Genomic DNA, 26,716 nt, shown 5'->3' with positions numbered 1-26,716 from the left:
CTGGGGCTGCCCCAGTGTGATGCATCAGAGCTTCTGGGCTAAGCCCTTATCGCAATCCCTGTAACAAAGAGCTTCAGTCGGACGCCACTTTTACTAGACATCAAACAGCCCGATCGCCTCATCTTGACACTCCTTGGCTTCGATTAATACCCGGATTATTCAGTCAGAACGCATCAACAACACTCATACTTCTCTCTGAGATGGGGATAAATGGACCATTCTCACGGTGCCAATAAATCAATAAAACATTACGCTGATGCAAAAAGAGTTCCCACAAGAAAGGTGACAAGCAGAGAATGACTGTGAATTCTTTGTCTATATGTCTTTCTCATCTCTCTCAGTCTCACCAGGAGAAGACGCATCTGACAGAGGACGGGACAGAATAGAGACATGAAAGGAGAGGAGACGTTGTCAATTTCATCTTTGTTCAGTCTGTGTAATGGACGATTTCTCAACAAAAACATCAAATTGTTTGTTGCACTGAGATCAGTGAATCATCCGAATGGACCAATTAAAACTCTCAGCGGTTGATCGAATGCTGCACAATGAATGGAGAGTTGTCAGACTTGGAGGAAAAAAAAGATCAGTACGTGACGCCCGTGCTGTTCTCCACACAACACCACACTAGGAAGAAGGAAGGACCGGCTAATGCACCCTTGTGCAAGCCTAAGAGAGCGATCTCCAAATGTCCTGACCAATGAGAGTTTGACTATTTCCTCACTTACAACCACTTACAGCAGTCACATTGAATCAATGCCTGTGGATAGTTTGATTGGGCCAACCTCCCCACCCCCGCCCACCCCCTCAAAGCAAAGCCTGTCTCCCACTATATACCCTGAGCACACTCACTTCTTTTGCATTGCCTTCAACCCAACCACTCCTACTCTTTACTGCCCAAGGGTGCTTTTTACCTCTATTACAAGATTTTAATTCTGTTTGATGATAGGCATCAAATGCAGTGCCCTTAACCCTAATCTCAGTCTCCTCCTTTCCTCTTCGCTGCAGCATCGAGGCGATCTTCATTATGCATGACATGATCGTGAATTAGGTGGTGGGGGGCTTTAGTCGAGTGTCTTCCTCTGAGGGCATATGAGTGTACTTGTAAAGGAGAGATGTAAAGGTATGTCCATGTCCCTGAGGCTACGAAAGCCATTACTTGACAACACACCTGCAACAGGAATGAATTGGTGGCAGTGGTAGTCATGGCTTTGGTTGCATAGCTCCTGGTCCAGCTTTGATTACCACTAATTGTTAATGCAAATGAGCCCCGCTAAAGCTAAGCATTCCCAGAAGCGGCACGTTCCTGCAAGTCTTCGATAAAACAAATGTGTAAGGTATAAAAAGAATAACTCCATAAGTGATGAATTACCCCCTTTTTGGAGTACTCTTTTGATTCTGTCTCAAAGTGTATGCACTCTGCATATTTGGGTTTTGCTGGTTGGTTATTGCACCATTTGAGAAGGGCATTGGTATTCTGTTGGAACTGTAACTTTCTGGATGTCTGCAGCCACTCCAGGGAAGAGGAGGAGCGAGAGGGGAAAAAGAGAAAGGGAGAAGAGAGTCAACTGCATTAAAGTTTGGATGACGACAGTGAGATATTGCATAGAGAGGAACCTCAAAAATATCTGGATATGAAAAGCAACAGAGAGTGCTGAAGGGAGGGCTGTGTGTGTGTGTGTGTGTGTATGTGTGTGTGACAACAGCGACAAAAAAAAAAAAAAAAGTTATACCAAATGGCTTGCAGTCGGGATCTCCAGGTTTTACAGAGGAGTAAAAAACACGGGTGACATATAAAGAGCCAAACAATCTTTGTCAAGACTTTTACACATTTCTCTCCAGTGGCTCCAATTCCCTCAGTAGGCTCCAATTCTCCCTCTATCCACACGGGCCACTATCCCCTACCTCTACAGTATGTGTGTGCGTGTGCGTGTGCGTGTGCGTGTGCGTGTGTGTGTGCGTGTGTGTGTGTGTGTGTGTGTGTGTTGAACTGGCTCTCTGCCTAGCCAATTATGTCTTTGTGCTAGAGCCATCTCCCCGTCCCTGACCTTTAACGCCCTGCTCCCAACAGACCGCCCTCCACTCCACCACTTTGTCTGAATGTCTGTCCCACTATCGCTCTTCGCTGGCCTACTAAAAAGAAAGAGAGGAGAAATGTGCTTTCTTTTTTCATCATTTCACATGGAAGCATTCAATCCGTCCTCCTAAGACTCTCCCCTTTCTCTCCCTACCCGAGCGCTTGCAAAGTTTTAGAATTATGTTCTGTTTCTCTATGCAACTGTTCATACACGCTTTGTCTGTGCTCCAGTCTACCACTTGCCCGCTGTGATCAAAGCTATCAATAACTGTGAATAAATTCCGGTTTTGTCGGCAGATTCCTATCTACGGCTAAGACCAAATGAAAATAAAATAATAATGCAACTAGATTTGCCCATTACTTCCTGATAGCATACCTCAGCAGGGCTCCACAATCCAATCAAATGGCAGATAATGAAAGCACGGAAGCAATTTAATCCTTGAGAGTCCTTCAAAAGCAAAAAGGCAGCGAATCGAGCAGATCAGCCAAATTTATGGCGGATTATACATACACCTTGCACCTTTTCCATCCCTTGGTCCTAGCCTTTCTTTCTCCATCTCTCTTGCTGTACCTTGCTTTTTTTCTGCCTCCGTTCTATCACTTTGTCTCCCCCCATTGCAGGGCAGGATAATTAAAGTTCTTTGATGCTCTACCTCTCCAACTACTTCACAGGGACAGAGTTAATGGAAGTCACTGGCTTCTACCAGATCTTAGACTTTAAATTGAATGTCTCCACTCCATTTGAGAGCTGCAGCTAGATAAAAGAGCAAAGCTCTTTACTTCCCGGTCATAGACCTCTAACTAGACGACTGGAGACGCTTTAATGGTCACTGCTGTGCATCATATTCAGTACGTATGAATACTTGTTGAATATGAGAACCAGTATAATGGGTGATTGTCTGGTGTGCAGCAACATGTGTGCACATTGATGTATGGGCACTGGTACATGGAAAAGCACTGAGAATTAAACGGCTCCTTTGAGATTTGAGTCTGATGGTTTTGGCTGTAAGATCGTCTGTCCATTCTCCTTCTTCTCTTCATTCTGGCATCCAAACATTTTTGAATTTGCTGCGCTGCCAACAGAAAGAAAACTAAAAACCAAGGAGATAGGGATGTCCCAGTGTCTAAAATTTGGTGCATTTTGTGTGTACTGTGCAAGAGATGTTTTTATAGTGTGTGTAGAGTGTTAAGGCAACACATTGTCAGAAGCTTTGTTTTCGTCTACTACAGTACACTGGATGCCACTTCATATTAAGACGTGGGCGTAAATATTGGGCACAAATGAATTTGGGGGTATTTTTACTGTGACTTCTGTACATAAACTATCCTTTTATTTAAGCACTTCTAAAAGCTTGTTTGTGCCGCAATTGGAAACCCAAGGGTCACGCCTGTGGTAAAGTGTGTGTGGCTTCAATGTACCTTTCAGCTTGAGCTGAAAACCCAGACACACACAGTACGTATACACACAAGCACACAAATATACATCCATCTATTTATCCACCCACGCACTTCAGTCGTGGCCATCGTAGTATCAAAGCGTCAGGCTGCTCGGCATTGATGCCACTTGACTGCATTGATCTGATATCAGTGAATGCACAGATACATGTGGAAAGTGTTGAAAAGGTTTTGTAGTGCACAGAGACATGTGCATATAGACATGTCTCTGTGTGTAAAACGTTCTCTGAAGGTGCTTCCATACTGAGCCTGTGTGGGTCTGGGTGGATGTGCATGTGTTCAGGCTTTGAAGTCGATTCACGCTGGGGTGCATTCCACATGGCAGGAGGCTGCCCCCGGCTATACCACGGTTACGCAGAACAGTGAAAACACGCAGGAAGCGCAAATACAGACACATACAGTATACATGTGGACACACACAGTTGGAGGCACTTTGAGACAGAGGAGCAACAGTATTCCATGAGACAGGAGAGGGGGCTGCAAAGCACCATACCTGCCAGCTCCTATCTAGTCGACAGCCTTCTACAAACCAGACCTAACCAGACACGCCGAGTTTGGTCGGTTAAAAAGCAGCACACGTACACACATTTCTCCGGCCTGACTTTCTTTTAAATTTTGAAATATTATAGCCATCAGTACTGACATTATGGTTGTGTTTCATCATCTGCAGCAAAGGTGCCACAGGAAATCAGGTGCTTTCAATTTGTAAGAGGCTGCTGCAACAACAGCTACGTGTGAACACCTCCGAGTGTGTCATACGATTTAAACTGAACAATAGTCATACAACCAAAAGTCCTAACGAGTAAGACATGCATGTGCACACGCTTACAGAAAGGTCAATACAGTCATTCCAGGACCACGATGTTAAGCCAAACCAACACCGAAGGTCTGAATGTCAGCAAAGCCCGCCGGACAGCAGACTTAACCCCTCGATAAAAACCCATCAGCTCATTGAATCATGCTCCCTGCACTCATCTCCCAATGAGCCTCTCCACTTCATCAACAACTGCCATAAGGATCAATACGGCACTTCAGTATCGATTCCGCGTTCTGTGGTCAACGCCAGCTCCGATAATCACCTGTGTTCGCTCATCAATTACACCAGTTCCAGGGCTAAAGGTTAGATAAGATGTAGGATTTCCAACCGAGAATCACTGAACCTGAACCAGTAACAATAACTAAATGGATTCTAGGGAGGAGGATAATGAAGTCAGACTATGTTGACATGCACTTTTCAAAAAATAATTCCTAATCCGTGAGATTGTATGGCTTAAATTGATGGATGGTATGTTAAAGTTGAAGTAAAGTTAAATGTGAAAAAGGTGAAAATATTCTGTCTCTGTTAAGAAAGCGTTATACTGAGCCATACATCACAATCAGTAGTTGTGCTTGGAGGCAACGAAGTTTATCCAGGTATTACGGAGGACATATTTTACCTTCTGTCTGCTGGTGAAGCAGAGCAGCCATCTGAACTGGGAACATTAAGGTCAGCTGAAACATAAATTCACTTAACTGTATAAGTTATTCGAGCCCTAAACTCACACACACACACACACACACACACATACATACACTAGCTTTTGACATTTGAAAACTGCGACTATGTTGCCTGGACTGCCACTGATATGTACACTATGGCATTGCAGTGGGGGTGAATATCCGCTTCTCTTTCCGAGTAGAGCCTGATAAGCTCTGCTCCAGCTTGGCCAGATAGATAGACAGAACGGGGGCTGCGTTTTTCTATTTTTTTTTCCTCTGCTGTGTGTCCTAGATGTCTGCACACAGTGGCAGCACTGCGTTAATTCGCTCAGACGCTGTCACGAATGCGGCTCAACGTAGCCTGAGCCTGCAACTTGGCATGAGGGCAAAAAGTGGAGGGAGGGGGATAGAGAGAGAGAGAGGGAGAGATGGGGGGAGGCAGCTTGGACATAGGGCCAGATAGAAAGAAAAGCAGAGATAAAACAAGAGAATTATCCAAGAGATAAAGAAGAAAAGACAACACAATGGATAGACAAGGGATAGAGATAAAAATGGAACAAGCACTTTTTATGAAAATGAAAAGCTCGGGATGTTGGTTTGTGGAATTAACGCTGGTGACAAATCATGCGTGGGCATTGCAGTTGAATTCCATTCAGGCAGCACACGGCCGCACACTCACACCTATAGATCTGGGCGAGTGATACTGTATCAGGATAAGCCTGTGTCTCTCTGCTGCATTCAAATATGTAATCTGTACTGTATGCTGCCAGTTCTGAGGACAGGTCCTTTCAGTGGGGAGAAAGAAGCTGCAATGAACAGTGCTTGAAATACAGAACCACAGTGGTGGTTTTATCTGGCGGTAGCTGGTGAAATCCCTAGACATCTCGGCAGCAGATTGCGAGGTAGCTACACAGCTTGTTAGATACCACGAATTTTCAATCAGACTTTGTATTATTATCACTTAGCCTTTGAGTATTTGGACTGGATTAGCATACATTCCGTGTATTTGAACGCAGCTCATATTAGAGTCAAGCCAGAATTTTAAAAATGTACCCTCTTTGCTCTCTAAGTATATTTCATCAGATTATCGTAGAGTATGGCTCAGTTTTCTGATAAGCCTCTGTTTTAGAATTCAATCATTTTAAATATTTAATAATACACTTGGTGTAATGTACATCACCACAGCCCTAATTAGTAAAACAGCAGATAACATCATGTTATCCTCATCCTTCTGCTGCTGACTATTATTGGTCAAAGAGAATAACATTTTCATCGCATACATTTTCAAGTGCAATATCACTATGTTAAGCATCATATGTTCAATATCAAGTGCACCACTACTCCCATAATACTTATTACTATTAACATTGTCATAACTTCTTTCTGATTCCACTTTAGTTGAGCATTAGCTCACGTAAATTGTGATAATATTTTTTATTTCTAGTGGGTACTTGTTCTGAATCTACTCCATACACACTCTTTTCATATTCCCTTATTTATTTTTTTTACACATGATACTCGATTATTTTATTCTATTGTACTCTTGTGTATTGTGCTATGGTGTGTTAATAAAATGACGGGCACAAGGATTTCTACGGGATTAGTAAAGTCTATCTTATCTTATCTTATCTCATTTTATAGATTTTTTTGAATCACTTCCACTTTTGAAATTGGTATTTAGAAGCTGCTAATTAAACTCTTTTAATCACTATATTCTGCAGAGATGTTTCACATAAAATACTCTGGCAGTCCAAAGTGCACAATAATTACCTCTCCAGATGGCATTTTCATGTTAAATCAAATATTTTTGTTAAATGCCACAACCTTGTTTTTGCACTCTGAAATTAATGTTTAGATCTCGATAAATTCGCCACATTCTTCATGCAACGTGCCTCTATTTTTGACATTTTAATTACATCATTTGTTTGTTTGTGCAACCAACTATTATTTGAGACCTGGGTATTATCTGAAAGCTTAAGCTTTTAGCTGAGAAAAAAAATGACTGCGGCAAGATAGACGGCTAGAGAGACGGCAGACGAGCTCGATGGAGGAAGATAAATGGATTGATTTTGCATTGCTGTGAAAAAAATGGAAAAGCAGGCCTTTTGTTGGATAAATCTGCTTAGTTTACAGTCAGCACTGATAAGGGCAGGCCGAGGTAAGGGTGAAATAAGGATCAAATGTGGTGGCTAGAGGACAGCCATAGAGAGGAGAAAATCAATTAGAGGGAGGGAGGGAGTGAGACACAGAGTGGGTACGGAGTCTTTGCATGTATGTGTGTGTGTGTATCTGTGTGTGTGTAATAGTATCATCAGGTTCACAGCACCGAGCGTCGAGTTGAGTGATTCTATGCAAGTGATGGACAAGAGAGGAGGAAGGTGGAAGAGGGGTGACTCATATTCTAGTGCAGATACAAGAGCACCAGCAGAGCAGCGGTGTGTTTGTTTGCATCCGATGGGGAGACCTCACAAAATACATCTCTCTTCACAGGTGCACACAATTTAACCTGCCTCGCATAAGCAGATTACAAGCACCAATATATACTGTATTAGATTCAAAAGAAAAAAAAAAACTCTCCTCTGTCTACAATTTAATCTGCCTTTTCGTAAGAAAGCGGTACTAGCGCATTACACACAAGAGAAAAGTCATATAGACAGAGAAGTACATAATCTCTGCTTCGCATAAACAGAGGCACAGTCTCTCTCACATACACACACTGTACGCAGTCAGTATCAAGCCGGAGTCAGCATCTCCAGATAAAGCAATGTAGATAATAGCTTGGCATGCTATCATCGCTGTGATTAATCCTTCGGCCTGCTTTTGAGCACTTGATAAATCAAATCAAGGAAACACCCACTCACACACACACACACACACACACACGCGCGCGCGCGCACACACACACTCACTGCAGAGACATGCATGGAGTAATGAGCCTCTAATCAATCTTACCCAGGCGGGGCAGTTGCAGTTTTGTCCTGCGAGCGAGGCTGAACTGCTCCTTGCACTCTTCATTCTGACAAATATAGGACATATATTGTTTACATCAACAGTGCCCTGGGGGGCTTTTGGGATCCATATGAATTATCCATATCCACTAAGTGCCCTGTAAAACAGGATGAATCACAGGTTAACGCTTGCTAAGTCTCAGCCGGTTATGTAAGACTTGAGTAAAGAGGCGGTCTGCTGCCTACCTTTTTTCCTATCTCTCTCTCAGCCTCTCGATTTCTTTTTAAGTTAATTTCACTCGTTATTATCATAAACTATGACACAGAGTCAGAGAGAGGCAGTTGCAGTGAGACAGTTCTCTGTACGATGAACAAGAAGTCAAGGAGTGTGGAGAAAAACACTTGTGCCCTTTGACCTTCTGTTAAACTTGTGACCGACCCCTGGCACAGTGTTGCCCTCAGAGGTTGCTAATGATTCCCGAGGGACGAGTGTGCAGTGTGGAGGAAGAGCAGCTGGGTGGCAAAGATTTGCAGCATGTGTCCGTGCATGTGCACGCCCTCCTAGAAGCTGTCAGTGTAACAGTTTAAACACACGCTGTGTTTGTTTGCAAAATGTGCAACTTGTAGGAAGATTTCCTGAATTTTGGCAGAATGAAATGTAAATCAGCATGTGATATGGACAATTAGGAGGATGTGACGAGATTACATAATTAATTGAGCAGCAGAAACTGGTGTTTTTAATCAGCCAGTGTGGTGATTAAGGAGGGGTGACTTCCAACAAGGGTCCCCATCTGGACTCAAAACTGGGACAGTGGCAGTGTTTTCTTTTTTCAAATTCCTGCATTACCCATTTACAACTATTTGTACGTACAAACAGCTGAAGGGAAACACAATTTGTTTGTCAGCTGAATTGTGCAAAAGCTTCAGCAGTGGTTCTCAAACTGGCGGTCGGGGGGGGGGGGGGGGGGGGGGGGGCATAGAGCCACTATATATTCCTGCAGGAAAAAATTAAGAAAAACTGTTGGATCATGTTCTCATGTTGACCTTTGCCTCCCTACAAATCTATAATTTATTAATTTCTTCTCCTATCATTGTTAATGATTGATAAAGAATTAGGGGTCTCTTCAGATTTCACAGGAAATATAAGTAAGATCTTGATGAAAAAGAAAATAATTTAGGGAACTGATATCTATGAGTGTGAATTGAAGGGGACTGTTGGGCCTTGGTGGAGGTTTGTGCTCAAGTGCCATTCTAAAGGAACATAAATACAAACTTGGGCTCTGAAAGTTCACTCAGGATTTTCAGTTTCTAAAATGGAGGATGGAGGATGTCAGACTGTCTGTTGTGCTGCTTTGTTTCTCGTTCTTCCGACAAATGCACAAGTACAAGCTATTACACAAGCTGTTCATGTCAGGACACGACACGTGCATGCTGGAACACCTGACCCATCAGCCGGCCCAATCAATTCTCCCTACGGGTGTTCCTTCATCGGCTCGGTCAAAATTGGGTTCACGCCGGCTCGGCCTGCCTCCCTGCCTGCCTCCCTGCCTCCCTGTCTCTCTTCCTGGCTGGCGGTGTGTCCATATTAGCGCCGCTAGTAAGATGATATCATGTTTCCGTGTGGCCAGCGAGCCTCTTAGCCAACCCCGACTGACTGTTTGCTGAGGGACTGCAGGAAGTCCCAATGCAATATCCACTCAGTGCGTCTGGGCAAGCCCATTAGCTACTTTAGCCTTGACTGGAGTGGGCTGGAGAGGCTACCCCCCAATCTCTCTTTCTCTGTGTGCCTCTGTGCTGCACCTCGCTTTCTTCCGCGTGTACACTCTCTCCATCTTCTTCTCAATTTATCTGCCGCCTCTCTGCTACCTCTCTCTTTCACTCCAAATAGTTCTATATCTCTCCGTTGCTTATTCGCTCCCTTCCGCCACGATAAACCACAATAAACGAGAAATACTGCATTGCAAACCTGGCAGGGCAAGAGTTATTTATTGGGTCCTTGCTGGGAAAGATGGAGGGGATTACAAATATTATATTTACTTGGCTGTAAACATATTTATCAGTGGATGAATTATCCGTAGGTTGTGCATGTGTCTGTACAAACGTGTTGGTCTAGATGCTCAGTCCAAGCTCTGGTGTGTCGAGCAGTAGCAATGATTACCTATGACATGGTGCTAATGTCTAAATATCTGAGCCTGACAAAAAATATACACTTAGTTATCATCTCTTACAAATGCAAATATAGGCTAATTAGGTAATATTATAAGAAACACCTAATTTCTACTATGGCAAATGACAGCAATAAACTATTAAGACAGCCCATTAACCCTAAGGAGGATATTCAAATAGCAGACATTACGAATCATTGTCTATAACAGTGCTCCATCTTGCTGCCAATAGCTCCAACAGCCCTTTTCACAGAATCAGAAATCAATCACTGAGGGGCTAATTACTGCCAAGAGACACATCCTGGAGAGAGGTGCAAGTGTGAGGGGGGGGGGTCTTTCTTTATAATCTATAGAAATTATACCCTCTCCATGACCTCTCAAGGTCACAATCTTCAGTGCGAAAGTCTTGGACTCCTTTAATGCAGAAGTGGTCTCTGATGTTTGGACCCCCCCCCCGCTTGAATAATGTCCCAGCGACTTTCCGCAAGGCGAGTCAGCACCTCATGACTGACTCAATCGAGCGGTGTCACATGGCGAGCGGCGGATCTGACAGGGAAAATTGAGTATCTGAAAGGTGTTCTCACGTCTCGCCGCTTGGTATTTTTGATGGAGCCCATAATGAGCTCTGAGTGAAGTCACTAAAGGCTGCAAGGGCCGGCGAGCAACCTATTAGTAAACTATATGATGTCACCGCGGATCACATATAACTTGTTTAATGACCTCTGCAGGAAATCTCGGTTTCTGTCTAATGTCTGGAGGTTTCTGTCACCGTCTCCATGGAGACTGACATGACACGAGGGGCACAGCCATTTAAGAGAACTGACTTTGGAACCAGAACTGGAATTAGTGAATGGTAATAATCCTTGTGAAAAAGAAATAAGTTCATTAAAAAAAATGGCTGAATATTAGGAAGTATAAAAATAAATTAACCATTAAATATCTATAGGCCTGGTTCAATTTGCACTCATCCGATTATTAATTTGCATCAAGGATGGAGCTACAATCAGTAGGGGTTTGTTCAAATGAATAATCATTTGATGGATAATTATGAAATGTGTTCAGCTACTTCCTATTGGAGCCATAATTAGAAGAGCTAGAGAGCATAAATATAATGAATAATCCACGGCTGGAGTGACCGAGCGTAGGGGGGTAAAAGAGAGAGCACTGAGTTTCTGGAAGATGAGCTTGAGAGGAGCGATTTTTCCTGTTTAATTTGCAGAGCAAGCACATTTAGGGACAAAATAATGCAGTGAAGCAAAGAGTTTTGGAAAGAGAGAGAGTAAGAAAAAAAAGGATGTGCATCTCTATGTTGTGAAAGAAAAGAACTATCAGCAAAGACAGAGGGAACGTCGGGGAGAGAAAAGAGGGGACGGTAAAGAGGGAGGCTGCGAGCTGAGCCGGCATAAAAGTGAGATAAAGGTCAGGATGAGAGGGAAATGCGGTGGGAGCCATCGCAATGTCACTGTCACCTCATTAATGTCTCCAACTTTGTTTTTCCACGTTTGTTTTCTTCTACTCTCTCTGTTCTGCTTCCTCTCTCCTTTCCTTTCTATCGCCCTCTTCCCTCATCATCTCTCACTCCTCTGGTCTTAAAAAATAACACCGCCTTTGCCGAGATAAAATGCACGAGTGCGGAGTGCAACAAGAGGGGTAGAAAACAAAACCACACAACGAAGCCCCTCGAACAGCTTTTCTTATTGATCTATTGTCCTGAGCATTAACAGGCAGCTGCAAGAAAAGAGGGAAAGAAGTTGAGCGAAGAGGAGCAGGATGTGGAGGGAAGAAAGGCGATGGAGGAAATTCGAATGAGAAAGCGGCTCGTTGTTTCTCACAGACATGAATCTTTACCTCTTCTCCTCCAACCTTTCACAATCCATACTCTCTTGTTCTTCACTATGTCTTTCCATCTCATTCTGGACACATCATGAATAGCCAGAGGCCAGTATGATTCAAGTCCATCAATGTGCTGGAGCACGCCTGCACACACGTGCACATGCGCGCACCTTAACAAGGTAAGACAGCAACACAAAGGCATTCAATGCTCCCAGTTCATTGGAATAATTTATATACGTGCTACATGTGGAACAAGTTATTATGCAGCTCCTGCACCAGGACCAATACATTTTACAGGAGACTGAGGGGTCAAATACATTTTTCATAAGCCCAGCTGTGACAACACAAACCGTTCCAGTGTGTTGCCATGCTATCTCCACCAGCTACTGGGAAGGACAACTAATACTCTGCAGTTATTTCTCTGCCCTTGTTACATTATGAATTAGTTTTTCATATATGCTATGTGTATACTTTGGGGTAATAACAGTGACAGTGACACAGGCAGCATTTATCACTGGAAGCATGTTTTAAAGATAGCCAGAGAGGTGTAGTGCAGCCAGGTTTACATTTATTCACTCTGCTTTCACTTCTACAGGACTCGAATTAGGAGAAAGAAATACAAGGATATGAAACTAAAGCAGCTTTCTGACTCTGCAGAGAGTCACAGTGTCTGTATGTGAGAACGCAAATGTAAGAGTCGTATTTTCTGGTCTCTTCTCTCTATTCCCCTCTTTTCTCTCCCCTCTTTTCCACACATCTCTCCCCTCTTCACCATTTTCCTCCGCTCTCCCCAACCGGTCGAGGCAGATGGCCGCCCGAAACGGAGTCTGGTTCTGATAGAGGTTTCTTCCAGTTAACAAGGGAGCTTTTTTTCTCTCTCAAAAGTCGCCAAAGTGCTGCTCATGGTGGGAAATTTTGAGTTTCACTGCAATTTTTAAGGTCTTAACCTTACTATGTAAAGTGCCTTGAGATACTGTATATTATGATTTGGCGCTATTCAAATACAATTGAATTGGATTGAAACATTTTCCTAGCAGCCCCCCTGATAAAATGTCCAAGAGAGCCCTTGTGAGAACACAGAAGGAAAATTTCCGGAAAATTAACAAACAATGGATGCAAAACTGGAAGAATACAAACATCTCACGATGAAAAACAGGTGTCACACACGTAGAAGACGACAACAAAGATGGAAAGACGACGCGATACAAGAGGGTTTGTTGATAAGGGCCCACTTCGGTGTAAATGTGCTGTAAACAAAAATACTTGATATCCGCAGTGGGATTAAAACATAACGTCCTGCATGTTGCACCCACCGCCAACTGAATGTTCTGGAAATGTTCCCGTATCTGTCCCAGGTTACCTCCTGCTGTGTTTTTAATATGTGAGAGGCAAACTCCTGAAAATGTCCGTACATTTATTAGAGTTCATGTCTAAAAACAGCTAAATTGCAAATACTTCAGGTGAATGAAGGGTATTTTACCGAGCAGTGATAACAGGAGTGGGAGTTTATGCTCCTTTAGGCTGAATTCAAGCCACTGGGACTTCCAGCTAGATGCTAATGTCAAGATTTGAATATGCTCACAATGAAAATGCTAACATTTAGGCTCATTAACATCATTATATTAAATCCTAATGGGGACAGGAGTGTCTGTACCAAAGTTCATAGTAATCTATTGAACGGTTGTTGAGATTTTTTAGTTTGGAGTGAAGCAGCGGACCACCTAATGGTCCATAGAGCTGTGGTTACTGAGAGTGATGTACTGCTCCCATTCTCCATCAGTCAATTGAAGTTAGCACACAATATATTTATAGAAATATTTACCATACCACAGTCTTGAATACACTTTGATCCAAAGTTTCAATAGAATAGTCCCCCCCCCCCCCCCCCCCCCCCCCATTACAATTTGTTCACCTCCTTTTCAATTATTCTTCCGGCGGCGAGGAGAAAACCATTTTTCAGTTAGACTAAGTGCCGGTGCTGCCACTTTTCCCCAACAGTGTCAAGGGCCCGAGGAAGAAAAACAGCAGACTCAAACTAAAAATGTCAATCCTTTGATAATTTGTGAGAAAAAAGGAGAATTTGATGCAGCCTGTATTCAAATCACAGAGCTGAAGCTTAGCTCAGAGAGAGAGAGAGAGAGAGAGAGAGAGAGAGAGAGAGAGAGAGAGAGAGAGAGAGAGAGAGAGAATATGAATCTCAGCCTTTCTCCATTTCAACCTGCTCAAGACGTTTATAACAGCACAGGTCCAGTCTATGAGGAAGATTTTGTTTCAAACGACTGCTACACACACACACACACACACACAATCACACACACACGCAAACCGCACGCACTCCCTCTCTCTTTAAGTGCTGAGAGCAAAGCTTCAAAGCAGGTTAAACCACCCTCAGAGCTGTGACTCACTTACTTTTAAACAATATCTGCTCAATATACAGCGAAGCAATGATGCTTTAACTACAGAGCAACCTCTATCTTTATATCCAAAGCAGTGAGACTTGAAGCATGATCTGGATTTGACTTTGGTCTGGTGACTTATATGTTTAGTCATAGACGTATATGTTTGGTAGAGCAGCAGACAGTGATGTATTAAAGCAGGTTGGGATTAATGTATGTTACAATGTACGCAATAGAGAAGAGATATTTATTCTAATTCAAATAGTTGATATAGTGGAACAGGTATCTTACCATTCTCCTTAAGCTGGCGCAGGAAACACACTACATCTTGACTAGTGTTTGTCTTGCAGCTCTTTAACAAACAGCCTCCATATCCCTAAGTATTTACAGTTATATGACATTATATCACTTATAGTGAGAAATCTAGAAATTACCAGAGATATTTTGGTGTGCAAGTGTGTGAAATAAACAGAAACACTTAAAACGTCTTTCCAAGTCTTAAGAAATAAGCATATTTTTTCAGCTCCTGTTCCTGCATCTTCCTAATGGAATGCAACCCATTGAGATAGTGCTTTTTTCCAATGGTGATAAATAAATAAAAAAACAGGGAAAAAAACTTGTTATTGGATATTCATGCCGATGGCACCCTGAACACATTCCCTTATTTATAGATACCTCCGCTCTGCCTTGCCCTCACTCGGAGTCACTGGCTCTAATTAAGAGTTTAGACGAAGAGGGCGCAAGTCCCCCGGGCGTGTTGTGTTTGTGTGTCTGTTAAAGTGTGTGAATGTATACATAAAATATGTAGACATGTATCAGGCACCTTTGTGCTGAAGTGTGTGTGTGTGTGTGTGTGTGTGTGTGTGTGTGTGTGTGCGAACCAGAAGTGAGAGTAGGTCACACATTTGCAAGTCATTAGCAAGTCTCAAGATTTAACCTTTAAGCCCCAAGTTCAAGTCAAGTTGAGTTCCTGCTGTAAGTCAAGAAATGCACAAACTCTGATAATGAACCTCAGTGTCCACATTTAAATCAGTTAAAATGAAAAGTTGAGTTTTAACATGAATGGAGGCTGGTACAGAATATGTTTACACCATATAAGTCTCATTGATAATTGACATTTTGTGGCAGTCAAAAACAAGACAATGTGGGAAAATGTCAATGTCAAATGGTCGCATGTAAAACAACCGGAGTGCAACTGACTCCTTTTTAGTGGGTAGCATTTTTGTGTAACTCTTTTCAAGTTTGTTTTTTTGTGGGTCTTTCTAAACTTAGTTAATTTCGCTATATTCTTCATTACAGTGGCTGAACACAATTATCTGCAATACATTTAAACGTATAATTGTTCTATTCGATAACCACACAGTCGTCCACACAGTGTTCGGGTCTGCTGGTGACTTAAACTGAGCAGGTAACATAGACTGTGCATAATATAAAGATGGACGACAAGTCTCCACTTCCTCCCTCTGTCCAGAAATGAAGCCAAAATTTCCTGGATACGAATTTGCCATCTTCTGCATTTAGAGCTAAAGTCTGCACAGTAACGATCAAGAGGCGGAGCTAGAGTGGCATGGTCCAATCACGAGTGAGTCTCAGCTGTCAATCATGACAAATAACCCTGAATTACTGCATCAAATAACAAATAAAAAACTTACCAGATTAGCACTTGGACAAACAAGAGTGTGATTAGTAAAAAACAAAAATGACAGAAAACATCTTTGAGAAAAAATTATTAACATTTAGTTTGACCTATGTCCCAACCGTTAACATGTAGAGGGCAGGATTTATGACCTATACAGCATGTCGTCCATCGCTATACACAGTCTATGGCAGGTAGCGATGGCCTCTAACTCTTGTGCTCTTATGTGTAGCTACTTCCCTGGTTCCTTCACCGAAAAAAAATTTAATGATAAAAAAATGTATACAGTTTATTTGCTGTGACGTAGGTGAGGCTCAGCAAGAATAACTAACTCCAGCAGATAACAGCAGTAAATAGAAATGCCCTGGGATAACGTCTGTTGTTGTTAATGTGCTGAATCGCTCAATTATGTTTAAATAAAAACATGTAACTTCTCAATATCTAAAAAAACAAGATACAAGTATCGCATAAAATAAGTCAACATCCAGCTGAGTCATCACTTTTAGCCACGCCAGTATCAAGTCGTCAAATGTGCGACTCAAGTCTGACTCAGTACAAGTCATGTGACTCGTGTCGCCCACTTCCTGCACTTACATTGCGGTATATGTATACATACAGAACTGGGCCATAGCATTTATCTGTTGGTGTCTGTATGTTTTCTTTCAAGGTCTCAGCTGAATCTGTAATTACAATCCCCCCAAAAGCAGGGTCAGTCTGTCGCTGCTGAATTGTAAGTAGGCAATTCACAAACACGCACACACACGCATCCCCCCCACACGCACACTAACTCACACACACACACACACACACACACACACACACACACACACACACACACACACACACACACACACGTATGCACAGTAACAAGCTTCCTAATCTCCAGATTTTTTTTTCTCCTCTCTCTTATCTCGCTCTGTACTGAGTCACCACATTCTGCATGCAAATTTACACAGAAGTCAACCAGAACCGATGCAGCTATGAAACTCTGACTTCTGATGCAAACAGTAATGTGGCTAATAACAAGAGCTTCTATGTGGATACAATGTAGTCTGGGAAATAAGCAATTTTATCCGTACGTTTAGAAAGATATTTCAAATGAATCAACCATATATAAATATTGTTATTTGTCATCCACAAGTAAATTCAACGAGAATGTGTCTGTAATAGCATATGTGGGCAATTAAAAGGATCAAATAAAGGAAATTTCAAAGAGGATAAATCAATCAGTGTGATTCTGTTGCACAGGATCGAGCATCACACCTATACGGCTTCTTAAATGGCTGCCACCCCAGTCCCTGCCCAGTCTCTCTTACTTTGTATGGTTTGCACATTCCACATTAGTGATGCAGATCCTCTCTCTCCCTCCTTCCCACTGCCTGTCAGGCTCATCTGCTCCAATAGCCCTCTACATGCATAAAATGAGCCCTCAATGTGTTAAAAGGAGTCAAGCATAGACCTGGCTCGAATGTATTTTTCAAATGGATTTGATCCCCCTCGCAGGGAAAGACACAGACAGACTGGCACAGGCTGGATCGCCCCAGAAGCTATGAATGCAGATTTTAAGCAAAGGCCCCTCGAATCTGGCCTGTTCTTTTTCTTTTTGTTCAGGTTGTTCCTTTGTGTTATTTCCAAAAAATATTCTCCAGTGGTATTTTATCTAAAACATCATAACCCAGCAGTGTTGCAAAAATGTGACTACGGTTACTCCTGGTTTACACATGGTTTATATTTATAATCAATGATTTTTCTGTCGCTTTTCAATTTGATAACTTATAAATCCCCAAATAAACATTATTAAATGCTATTGTTTTTTTATCAAAGTCAAAATAATTCAAACATTGATTTTATTATTTAGATGCTTCAACACATAGCAACTGCATAATCTATATTTACTGTATAACTGTATTACATATACTATATAATATTTACTGGCAGGTGATTGCAGCAAAAACATTTAAAGAATTTGATGGTAAAAAAAAGGATAAATCCATTAATAATTAGATAAAAATAAAAACCACTAAACCACCTAATGATACCATAATAATACAGTCAATTCGTAAAAGCATGTTCCTTGTACAGCTGGAGAGACTTAATATTGCTAATGCTGCTATTAGATCACATTAAGTACCTATCAAACATAAGTCAATAATGAAAAGGCATGTGACCACCGGTGCTAATTCTCCCTCCTAGGTGTGCACAGAGAAGAAACGCTTGTGCAGCTGTTAGAATAGATAACCGATGCATGAAATCCTACATGGACATTTCAAAAAAGAGGGTTGTTAATTTCAAAGTAAATTTCCAAAAAGCCAGATGTGATTTTGTCAAACAGAGACCTACATCTAAGAGGACAAGTCCATCGCGAAAAGAGGTGAGTAACAGCAGCACGCGTTCTAAAGATGAGGAGAACCATCGTCCAGTCCTTCACTCTATCAATCATCAGTTACAAGGTGGGATTATGGTGATTCAGAGTTGCTGCTTGTTCCTCAGTTGATAGAGTCACCGTGGGTGTTGTGCTTGTCAGTGTCACTGACAATTAAACCTATAATCTCATAAACAAGATACAGATCCATGATGCAGAGCTGCTGTCAACTATCATTAGCTCCTTGTGCTGTGGTGGTAGGAAGAGTGAGAGGGTGAGCAAGACAGAAAGACAAAGACAGAGCGACAGAAGGGGGGGAGGAAGTGAGTGAGTCAGTTGTAGGAGAGAAAACGATAGAGAGGTTGCTACAGATGGCTCCTTTTGACTCTGATCGGTTATGATGATAAACTGACAGAAACAAGTGAAGCCAGAGAGAAGGGGGAGAAAGAAGATGGATGGGGAAGGTGGGGACGGGACTCACCGTGGCCGGCTCGTAGTGAGGCCGGGGAGCGGTATATGGACACAGGTGGCTGGTGGTGCCGGGGCCCCTGAGGGCCCTGCGGATGATCGGGCCGGTGCAGGGCAGGGGGCAGGGGGGCTCCAGAGGTAGGGGACAGGAGATGGAGGTCTGAAGACGAGGAGGAAGAGGAGCCCCAGGCAGAGCCCAGCACCATCCATCCCGCTGCCAGAGGCAACATCCAGAGCAGCTTTCCTTTGGGGAGCATGGTTCACGCCCCCCCTCCCTACTGGATATTTAAAATTGAGTAAAGCAGATGTACAACGATCTCAGAAAAAGTGACCTTCCTTTGGCCAGGATACAGCAGGAAACTCCATCACAGAGAGAAATCAGAACGCTCCTTGTTGATGTAAGATCCAGCAGGTCCCTCCAAACAAAATGCAGCTCAGGCTTGTCTCTTGGACCCTTCTCGTTGGAAGGCAGCAGATCCCCCGCTGTTCTTCGTTTGCTTGCTGGCTCTTTGAACCAGAATCCAATATGTCTTTACTTTCTGCTCTTGGCAGGATCACCCCGTGGCTTTTCCTTTGATGACCATGTAGCCCAGCATTTGTGTGTGCGCGTGTGTGCAAGCAACTAACGCAATTGTGCATGCACGCTTTTGCGGGCGACACCTGTGTCCCTGTGCGCCCTTCTTCACCTGCAGGCGCAGAGTGAGTGACAGCGGAGAGAACAACCTGCGCTGCAGCCTTCTGTCCGCTCGCTCCGCTTCGTTCTGCACAGCTCCGCTCTGTCAAGCCACAGATAACACACAGCCTCGGCTATGAGACCGAGGAGGAGGAAGGGATGGAGGGAGGGAACAAGAGAGACGAGGAGCCCCACACACTCCGGCGCGGATGAACTGTCAGCTTTCTGTCTCTCTATCGTATTAGCAGTAACACACTCTCCGCTCCCTCACAGTTCGGCTACAGAATATCAGCGCCAGGTGAAGATCCCAGCTTGTGCTTTATCTCCGTCCTTAAGTTTGGATCCAATATTTGTCCGACTTTTCTTTTCTCCCCCACTTCTTTCGCCAGCTCTTTCTTCTTTCCTTTCTTTTAGTTTCCCTTGAGAAGAGAAGTGGTCTGGCTTGTTAACCCAGGGAGACCCAGACTGATAGCTCTTTGTATTACTCCACGGTGGAGAGAGACAGATTCGCAGACAGATAAAGAAAGAGAAAAGCCAGGGAGAAAGAATCGGACGAGAAAATGAGAAACTGCTGGGAGCGAGTGAGATGGAGAGGTGGTGGTGGTGGTGGTGGGGGGGTGTGAGCGAGCGAGCAAGCCAGGAGGGGAGGGTGGAAGAAAGAGAGGATGGAGGAGAGAGAGAGAGAAAAGAGAGGATGAGGGCTCAGGTGAAACTAAGTGAAGATGATGGGGCAGAGGCAGGGAGAGGAGAGGAGCGGACGGGGGGGAGGGGAGGGAGCAGCAAGTGGGCCAGCCTATGCAAATCCTCCCTGAGCAGCGAGCAAATCAGGGAGGCAGGCAGCCACTGCAGAGGAGTGGGCTGCCTTTTAGTCACAGAGAGAATAAGGGATGTGAGGGAGGGAAGAGAGGAGAGAGTTAGGGAACGAGCAGCGGACGAGAGAAATTAGAGAGTGTGGGGGGGGGGGGGGGGAGAGAAACTGAAATGGATGTATAATAGTATTTGCAACCTGGTATTTCTGGCATCGCAGTTTTTGGAACCCGGCTCCACAGTAGCGTGGTGTCACTTTCCCTGCAACAGCATGTGACCTGCTCTCCCTGTGTTTTGATGATTTCTGAAAGCCTATTGGAGCCAAGCCACTGAAGTAAAAAAAAAAAAAAAATAGAAATAGGTCCATGCATTATGCACACTGCAACAGATTTAGTGAATTTCAAAGAGTGGAATCTCTCTACGCTCAAACAAAAATGACAGAAAGAAAGTCCCTGTTCTGTCAATCTTCAGTTTCCTGTCGCGTGGAACTGTCTCCAGGCATCGGGGAGAGATACACAAACTCAAAGGTCCAATCGCAGTTGCATCACGCTGGATTTCAAAGCGTAATTTGTTTTGACACGAGGGCTCAGTGTTTTGCTCTTGACCTTCTGAATTACACAGACATATTCAAAAAAGAAAAAAAACACAAAAGGGAAAGCATGTGCATGGAGTGGTAGCCATGACACTGACTGTGCTGCAAACTTTCCAAATGCCGAACTGATTATTAGCTTTGAGGAGGCACTGTGCACGGCTCCTTCACAGCCTCAGCTTCACTCGTTGCATTCGTCGAGATGTCCCTTCATATTTTCTTTCCCTTTTTTCATTTAAAAGGAGTCCTTATCTGAGACACCCGGGGGCACAATTATTGCTCCGCTTGTTGTGAGCACAGAACACAGAGATAATGTTTCATGGGCAAATGAACGACAGAGGAGAGGGGACAGTCTGACATCCATTGATCGTGTAAAAGGGAGGGGGCAGCTGGGATCAGAGGATTTCTACAGAGCTAATTTCTATGTGAAAGAATGAGAGGCAAAAATATGTCAGAGCTTATATTTTTGCATTAATGTTTGTGTGAGTACAAGTAGCGTTTGATTCGAGTAGTTCCAGTAGCTGCAAGCCACAGGCAAATGAAGTGAGAATTATTTTCTTTCTTTTAATTTGGATGATGCTTTGAATTCGGAGAGTAGTTTTAGTAGCAGGCCCTTTTATTTGGAGAGAATGCGTTTTCTAAATCCTCTGTAATTTAATTTCTATCTTTTATTTTTTCATTTGAAAATATTTCCAAAGAAAAATGTTTTTGTGAACATACTAATGTCTGAATTATTCAATATTAAAATATTCAAGTTTATATCTATGCCCTTGAAAAAAGTATTTATCTATAACATATAATTATGGCTTTGAGCGACAATAAAACTGTGACAAAACCTCCTTAGTTATTATGAATTGAGAGTTTAACATGCTAAAGCTCAGCTAAACTGTCTGTCATTTAGAAATGGGAGCCTGGTCTTATGAGCCTGGGGGTGTTGCCAAGATGATATTTGCCTATAAGGAAGCTTAGGAAAAAAAGATCTTAAAACAAAACCTGTTCTTCCTTTGGCAGAAAATGTAGCTTTCATGTACTGTAGCACATTATCACTCAGAGTAAGAAGCTTACTAAGGTTCTGTAACATCACAGTTGACATTTGACATGGCAGATGAACAGCATATATGAGTGTCTTTTATAAAAGACTTCAAGATATTCTTTTTTCTTTCTGTTCCTATCTTTACTTTTCACAGCTTCATTTTTCCTGAGCATGGCATTTTTTTTCTTCCATTTTTAAATAATTGGTGACTTGGTAAAACCTGTCTAACAAGAATGCTAGACAGCGGATTGGGATTCAACGAAGCCACGGTCTTTGTTTAATACTGCATAACACCAGGAGAGCACCGCCTGGGCTAAATATATCACCACAATGAAAATTCAATTTGCATGTGATTTTTACTGAGATTCGTCATCATGCAACTTTCTGGCGAGCAGGATTTTTCCCGACTCTGAAAAAATGCTGCTCTAAGTTAGCAGGCTGCTGTAGCTCAGTTTGCATGTCTGCTCTCAGGGTAGCTGACTGTCCCTCTCATGCTGAGAGTCAGATCTTCCATGAAGAAAGCATAACAGAAGCTGACAAGCCAACAAAGAAACACGTCATCTCTGAAAATCCCATCCAAATCATCCGTTCATGTCAATCTTTTTTTAGACGTGTGAGTGAAGATGTGAAAGTTCCACCATCTTTTAATGTTGAAATGATTTTATTTTTTTGCATCTTGCACGTCACGGACAAGTGCTTTAACATTTCAAATAGTTTCTTAAATGTTAATGAAAAAAATGGGTCCAAGATAATTTTAAGATCATAGTTCATGCATCCTGTCCCAGCTCCAATTAATATCTAAAACTGACTTGCTTCTCTAATGAAGAGATTCAGAATGAAAATAAACTGCTAATATCAAGATACCAATACAATTGCGACAAGTTTGACTGCAACTTGATCTAATGCAGTCCATCTCAAATAATACCATTGCGTGAGTTATATTAATGCCTTTTGTCTTTGCGTGGTACATTCGGAAGACTCAGACCCCCCCTCAAGGCTTCATGCTGGGTAATAAGTTGCACTACTTATGTTCAAAACAGAATTTTGATTTCTCACTTGGCTTAGAGAGCATTCCAAAATAGAAAATGACCAGATGTGCCACAGTAAATAAGCTCAAATAACACTCAATCATCACATTTGCACGGCAGGTTTGTGAATAAAATACAACAGGCTGAGGATAACTTAAAGACTTATTCAAATATACATTTTCTTTCTACACTTTAGAGACACATGTGTTGTGTTGGAGTGTAGAAGAGAAGAAAAGCAATATGTCACCTTGATCATTACCCTCCCTGCCCTGCAGCTAAAGTGGACCATCCAGAGAAACATTGTCTTTATAGCACAGTACAAGAGAGGGAGCAGTTGATCCGCAATCTCGTTCAAACGACCCATCAGGGTGCCCGGACCTTTCAGCGGGGAATTCATGGACATTCAACGCTACAAACGGAGCCTCTCACTTCTTCTGTGTGCCAGCCAACAACCGCCCCCTCGGCAACTGGGCTCCCACATTTGCATGCCTACTCCCGTGCATAGGCAAACAAGCCACCTGTAAGCGCATGCAATCAGAAGCAACTGCACAAGCTGACATCTCAACTGCCGAGCCACACCCGACGCTGGAGTGTAAAAGGCTGCGTCTTCTACTCCAAACTAGTCAACCAATAAGAACCATGGGAGCGCGGAGTCTCACGCTGGCTCAGTAATGAACCCTCGTCAGGATCAGCGCTAATTAGTGTTTTACATTCTGATTTCTCTGTGGTGTCTCTCTGTGACAGATGAAGTCTGCTCTGCCTGCCCTGCACACAGGCAAATGGAGCGCAAAACATCTTAATGTCACAGGAGAGCGGGGGGGAAACGGAGGAGAGGAGGATGGAAATCTCTTAACTCTATTGACCTCAACCACTTATTCACAACTGAAAGGTGTCGGTTCAAAACAGGACGTCGGACTGGAGACCTTAACCGACCCAGACATAACTGTGCAATCGCTGAATGTTGAAACTTAGTCATTAGCTGTTGGTAGGGCAACTAAAAATCGTTACCATTCCCAGGGAGGTCATGTTTGTAAAGGCTCATTACGTTGCCATTACTACAAAAAGATATACGTCCGTTTCAAATGATGTAACTGTCACTGCACAGATTCTTCGGTGCATCCTTTACGTTGGAATGATTGCTAAGCAATACGTCCACAAGAGGGCAGCAGAGGGTCAAGTGTTTCTGACAACAATAAACATGATGATGACGTTGTGATAATGTAACTCTTAAGAAAAAGGCAAAAAGGCAAAAACAGTCGTTCCTCTCCTCTAAAAGCTCCGCCATTGTTGAAATTTCTTCGTCGTGTCCAATGAACGTCTCACTTGAATTATTAGCTGTACAGACCCCCCACGATTTCTGGTTGTACGACTTTATCTATCTTGTTCTGTAAGCTTTCATAAGATGACACAAATATGCACAAATTCAATTAAGAGTATGGTTAGAGGGCTCTAACCTTGAGCATAAATGACCCTTTTTTGGCGCAAAAACTACAGAGCCGGTTTCCATGAAAGTTTGTGGAGGGGTGGGGCATGACCCAAGAAAGAACCCATTCAATTTCTGAGTGGATCCGGATTAATCTGTGGATCCTGGGATCTTCTTTCACTTTCTTTAACAGTATGAGAAAGGGTGTTAGCCTTGGCAGATGGATATGCTCGCCAATCGCCCTTCTGGTTTTCATGATGAATGAACAAGTTGACTTTTAATTAAACCATTAATCTGTTTTTAGTTAAATTATAGAAAACAGATTAGAGGGCCCGTGGTGTCATGCTCAAATAGCATGTTCGGCCTGTCAGCCCAACAGTCTAAAATCCAATGATATCAAATCCACAATAATGAAATAGAGAGTAAATCCTCATATTTTAATGGCTGGAGAGATTTCAATTTATGTTTACTGACAATATGATTAACTAGCTGGGAAATATTAATATCTGTATTATTCAGACGGAAACATCATTTTCAAATTACACTCCATAGCTTAACTCAAAAGCTTTTTTTTTGTTGTTGTTGTGCTACCTGAATAATTATTAAGACGAAGGCAAGATGAATTCAATGTTCTCTAGGTTTGTTCTTCTAGTTTCCTCTATTCATTTTAGATTGTGATGCTTCAACATTCAAGAACACGCATGGAAGCCCCAAACTTCTGCCTGTTTGAAGTGAGTGGCTTTAAAGGAGGACTGGCAGAGGACAAAGAGCGTTGCTGGGTATTCGGAGCATCCCCGCCCAGCACAGGAGACACATGACGCATTCCCATGTGACTGCCGGCAACATTATAGACAGCAATACAGTAAACAGCGTTTGAAGCCTTCTTTCAAGTCAACTTCACTTTTCCTCACCAAACAGTGCATGCATGCATTTGTGTGTGTGTGTGTGTGAGTGTTTTGGTGGGTGCATTTGGAGAGCTGTTGTTTTATCTGCTACTCAGCAGTTCATATGTGCCGCTGCTGTTAATCCTTTGTACTTTAAGTCAGAGATAATGAGCTGCTTCATTTCTAACACAGGCACAAAATCTGTTTTTTGCAGAATATGCCAAACAATTTTGGAACTGACCATAAGTAAAAAAACATTAAACATCTAAAGCCCCACTCTCGGCCCCTAGAGGCTAACATGTGCATCACAAACCACAACACGAGCATTGAAGGTAACACACATCTGTTGAAACCTTCCTATTTAGTAGTGAGAAAAAGATGGGACAAGGAGAAAGACAATTAGCAGCTCCTTGGGAATATAGTTTGGATTGCCACATGCTAGTTATCTGATGTGATGCCTGGAACCAAATTTAAATAAGCTATAAACAATATTTCTGTATTAGCAATCCATCGTGTGACAACAGAAACAGATTTGACGATGTGAAAGGTTGTTAGCCGTGGCACAGAGCTGTTTTCATCCAAACTAGATTAACAGCATTGTTGTTGTATGTAACTGCCAACCAGTCAAGTACATCAAGGACATATGATCACGTTTCCCCCTTTATAGCTGGGACACTTTAGTCTCCAAAAGAGAGGTGTCCAGATACGGAAACATTAAGCAGACAAATAAAAAAAATGCATTTTGTGGCATAACATGTACCATATGACTTATTATTTGTTTTATTTTCGTACATTTTGTAATTATTGATTTATCTATTTTCTTTCTTTCATTTGTTTGTAACCATGAGAGGATGTCGGAGAGGGTTCTTTGTGGGTTGGGTGGGGATTTGTTGTGTTCTGTACTTGTTACCTGTTAAATACCAATTAAAATAATACATCACGTTTTTTATGTATTCTGACTTAAAAACCAAATAGTCAAAATATATGTTTTTGTTCAACTCCTGTGCTCTGACATGACTAAGACAAACTTGAAAGCGATCAGTGATGCGATGCAAACTTGCACACACGTGCAAGCACTGGTTCTTCCTGTCCTCCCACACACACACACACACACACACACACACACACACACACACACACACACACACACACACACACACACACACACACACACACACACAGTAGACTCATACCCCGCCTATGGCTAAAGTCCAGTAATCCGTCCGTTGCACTGCACTGTAGGCTAACACACTTAATAATGAATGAATCATAAAATCAAAACTGACAAGTAGCAATTGAAACGTGGCCATTTGTTTGAAAGATTAAAAATGCAGTAACACCCATATCATTTATGAATGAAGCCTGAAACCTCAATTGGACGACAACAGCTCAGGTCTAGCTCAGCTAAAGTGAGCGAAACCATGCCAACGAAAACAAATGTGCAAAAGAATACACACACATTG

The 26,716-nt window shown here is 42.6% G+C and overlaps 1 protein-coding gene across 20 annotated transcripts in view; it reads right to left on the bottom strand.

Annotated features, from left to right (window-relative positions):
- The window catches only part of nrxn3b (neurexin 3b), a 277,893-nt gene that overhangs the window by 85,521 nt on the left and 165,656 nt on the right, over positions 1 to 26,716 (bottom strand). Inside the window, exon 1 of one of the 20 annotated variants that reach the window (XM_034579336.1) lies at positions 18,830 to 20,102. The exons of 18 other annotated variants lie outside the window; for them this stretch is intronic. In XM_034579336.1, the coding sequence (XP_034435227.1) occupies positions 18,830 to 19,073 (244 nt within the window). In that variant the 5' untranslated portion in view covers positions 19,074 to 20,102. Of the gene's footprint in view, positions 1 to 18,829; positions 20,103 to 26,716 lie in introns of those variants that run through there. One more of the 20 variants, XM_034579335.1, reaches the window with a different exon arrangement.

The sequence above is a fragment of the Hippoglossus hippoglossus genome, chromosome 24 (assembly GCF_009819705.1).
Source record: "Hippoglossus hippoglossus isolate fHipHip1 chromosome 24, fHipHip1.pri, whole genome shotgun sequence".
Taxonomy (NCBI): Eukaryota; Metazoa; Chordata; class Actinopteri; order Pleuronectiformes; family Pleuronectidae; genus Hippoglossus; species Hippoglossus hippoglossus.
The sequence above is the reverse complement of the archived record's forward strand: the minus strand, read 5'-3'. Positions and strand labels throughout refer to the sequence as shown.